Source organism: Carassius auratus, unplaced genomic scaffold, assembly GCF_003368295.1.
Source record: "Carassius auratus strain Wakin unplaced genomic scaffold, ASM336829v1 scaf_tig00215563, whole genome shotgun sequence".
In the NCBI taxonomy this organism is placed as follows: domain Eukaryota; kingdom Metazoa; phylum Chordata; class Actinopteri; order Cypriniformes; family Cyprinidae; genus Carassius; species Carassius auratus.
The window spans coordinates 73,554-76,540 of NW_020528140.1; the positions used below are offsets into that span (position 1 = coordinate 73,554).

The 2,987-nt window shown below is 41.4% G+C and overlaps 1 protein-coding gene across 1 annotated transcript; it reads left to right on the plus strand.

The window, feature by feature from the left end:
• The first annotated feature begins 398 nt into the window (after positions 1-398).
• LOC113094979 (general transcription factor II-I repeat domain-containing protein 2B-like) lies at positions 399-2,645 on the plus strand. The gene has a single exon (XM_026260563.1). It carries the CDS (start codon positions 493-495, stop codon positions 2,317-2,319), a length of 1,827 nt encoding a protein of 608 aa, XP_026116348.1. The 5' UTR covers positions 399-492; the 3' UTR covers positions 2,320-2,645.
• The last annotated feature ends 342 nt before the right edge of the window (positions 2,646-2,987 follow it).

Genomic DNA, 2,987 nt, shown 5'->3' on the forward strand with positions numbered 1-2,987 from the left:
CTCGGTTGATTCAGATTGGCACTTCGGAGCCTGTTCGCGACTCGGTTGATTCAGATCGGCGCTTCGGAGCATGCTTGAGATTTTTTTTAAATTCAGATCAGGACATCGAAGCAGGAAGTGTTTGTCAAACAGTTAATTGGTGAAAAATGAATATTTGGACTTGAGGCTTTTTTTTTTTTACCTGTCGATTCAGCATGGACATGGACCCACACACAAAGGTGTACACACTCTACACCAGGTGTCTCAAACTGCCGGCCCGCGGGCCATTTAAGGCCCTTAATTCTTCCCCCTTCACCCGGCCCGCCACTGATGTAAAAAATAAAACATAATCCGGCCCGCCAAATTAATTTTATTATTAATATTATTATTATTATTTTCTAGTTGTCTCAAAAAAAAAAAAAAAACGCGCATGCAGACAGATTTAAAAACCGCTGGATTCGGGGCATTCGTACGTAGTTGTATGTTGTTTGGCTGCGAAGTGCGAATGATAAGATGTCTCTTTCCAAACCGAAAAGGAAAGTGGATGAAGATCACAGACAGTTTCAAGAAAGATGGACGTTGCAGTATTTTTTTGTGGAGTTTAATGGAAACGCTACCTGTATGATATGCAAAGAAAAAGTCGCTGTTCTAAAGGAATATAATCTCAAACGTCATTACTCGACTAAACATGGAGAACAGTATGATAAGTACCAGGAAGACGAGAGAAAAAGACGAGCCACGCTGTTGCAGAGAGAGCTAACGTCCCAGCAAAACATTTTCCATAAAGCCAAAAAAGATGCTGATGCTGCAGTTGTGGCAAGTTATGTGGTGAGTGAGTTGATCGCTAAAGCGGGAAAGCCATTCACAGAAGGTCAGTTTATAAAGGATTGCATGCAGAAAGTCGCTGATATTCTTTGTCCAGAAAAGAAAAACTTGTTCAACAATCTATCTTTGTCGGCGAACACAGTGGCAGAGCGGATCAGCGAGTTATCGAGTGACATTTATGATCAGTTACGCAGCAAATCTAAAGATTTCACAGCATATTCTGTGGCGCTTGACGAAAGTACAGACATAACCGACAGTGCTCAGTTAGCAATTTTCATCAGGGGTATTAATGACCAATTTGAAGTGACAGAAGAGTTGTTGAGTTTGTGTCCAATGCATGGCCGTACCACAGCCAAAGATATATTTCAGCAGCTGTGTGACGCCATTGAGCGCGCTGGTTTGCTGTGGAACAGGCTGGTCGGCATTACCACTGATGGTGCCCCGTCTATGACAGGGAAAAAAAATGGACTGGTAGCACTAGTACAGAGAAAGTTAGAAGAGGAAAATGCAGATGCAGCAGTTGTTCTGCACTGCATTATACACCAACAGGCACTGTGCAGCAAATGCTTGAAATATGAACATGTCATGTCTGTTGTCCTGAAATGTATAAATTACATCAGGTCTAGGAGTTTACAGCATCGCCAGTTACGGGCCTTTTTAGAAGAAATTGAGTCAACATATGGTGATGTACTTTATTTTACTGAGGTCCGCTGGCTCAGCAGGGGGAATGTCCTGAAGAGATTCTTTGAGTTAAGATCAGAGGTGAAGAGATTCATGGAAGATGGCAGAATGGATGTTCCTGAATTTGATGATCCTAAATGGGTCATGGACCTTGCATTCTCAGTTGACATAACACAGGAGCTGAACATCCTTAACCTGAAGCTCCAGGGCCCAGGTCAGCTCATCACAGCAGCGTATGACAGTGTGAAAGCCTTCTCCACAAAACTAAGATTGTGGAAAACTCAGCTTTCTGCAAAAAACCTTAGTCATTTCCCAACATGCAGATCTCTTGCGGAGGAGGGCACAGCATTTAGTGGTGATGAATATGCCTCTGCTATTGAAAACCTACTGCAGGAATTTGATCAACGTTTTGCTGACTTCAAGGCACATTGTGTCAGTTTCCAGCTGTTTGCAGACCCCTTCTCAGCTGATGTGGAGAGTGTTCCAAATCTTTTGCAAATGGAACTAATTGACTTGCAGTGCAACAGTGAGCTAAAAACTAAATTCAGAGAGGCACAGGGACAAGCAGACAAGACTGGACAGTTTTTAAGAGAATTACCTCCATGCTTCCCAGAGCTGTCCAAAGTGTTCAGTCGGGTAATGTGCCTTTTTGGAAGCACATATCTGTGTGAGAAACTTTTCTCAACTATGAACTTCAATAAATGCAAGTACAGGTCCAGGCTTAGTGATGCCCATCTTGAAGCTGTACTCAGAGTTTCAACTGTGACCTCCATCAGGGCAAATGTGGCTCAGTTGTGTGAGCAGAAGCGCTGCCAGGTGTTTGGCAAGAAATAGAATGGTGTGCAAATGTATTCAGGGTTTGTTCAGTGCAATGTTGTTATTTGATCGCTAGGTTTTTTTTTATTTAAGTCAAAATAAAGAAAGGGAAAAATATTTGCACTACCTGTTCAAGACTAATATATATGCGGTTATAACAATAATAGAGACAATGCTGTTGTTAAGTTTGACAAAAATATTTTAGCAATGTAATTTGAAGTAAATAAAAAAATAATGTTTAAAAAATTTCCACTTTCTTGTTGTGCTTGAATGTTAAAATGGCCCTCCTATGAGGTGTCAATCACATCAATGGCCCCCAGCCAATTTGAGTTTGAGACCCCTGCTCTAGACTTAATCATCAGTAGGGCTCTAAACTTTTCATCCATTGTTATTAAGGACTTAGTGTCACGGATCGCAAGAGGCGAAGACTCAAGTGCAGGCAGATGGGAAGATTTTATTTATACGTCACCAAAATAAACAAAAACACAACTGAAACCAGAGGAGCGTTCAAAGTTACGAGACATAGACTGAAGTCAGATTACCAGTGAAATGCTTTCAGACAGCAAATGCAATGAGTTTGCATCCTTCTTTTCTGAGAAGATCATCAATATCAGGAAGGCGATTAGCACATCCTCAAGTAATGCAGAGGTCAGACAGATTCAGCCACAATATCAAAAAGATACTGT

Bases quoted from the DNA above. Each gene is read 5' to 3' on its own strand.
- LOC113094979 (XM_026260563.1), top strand. From the start codon at position 493: ATGTCTCTTTCCAAACCGAAAAGGAAAGTGGATGAAGATCACAGACAG.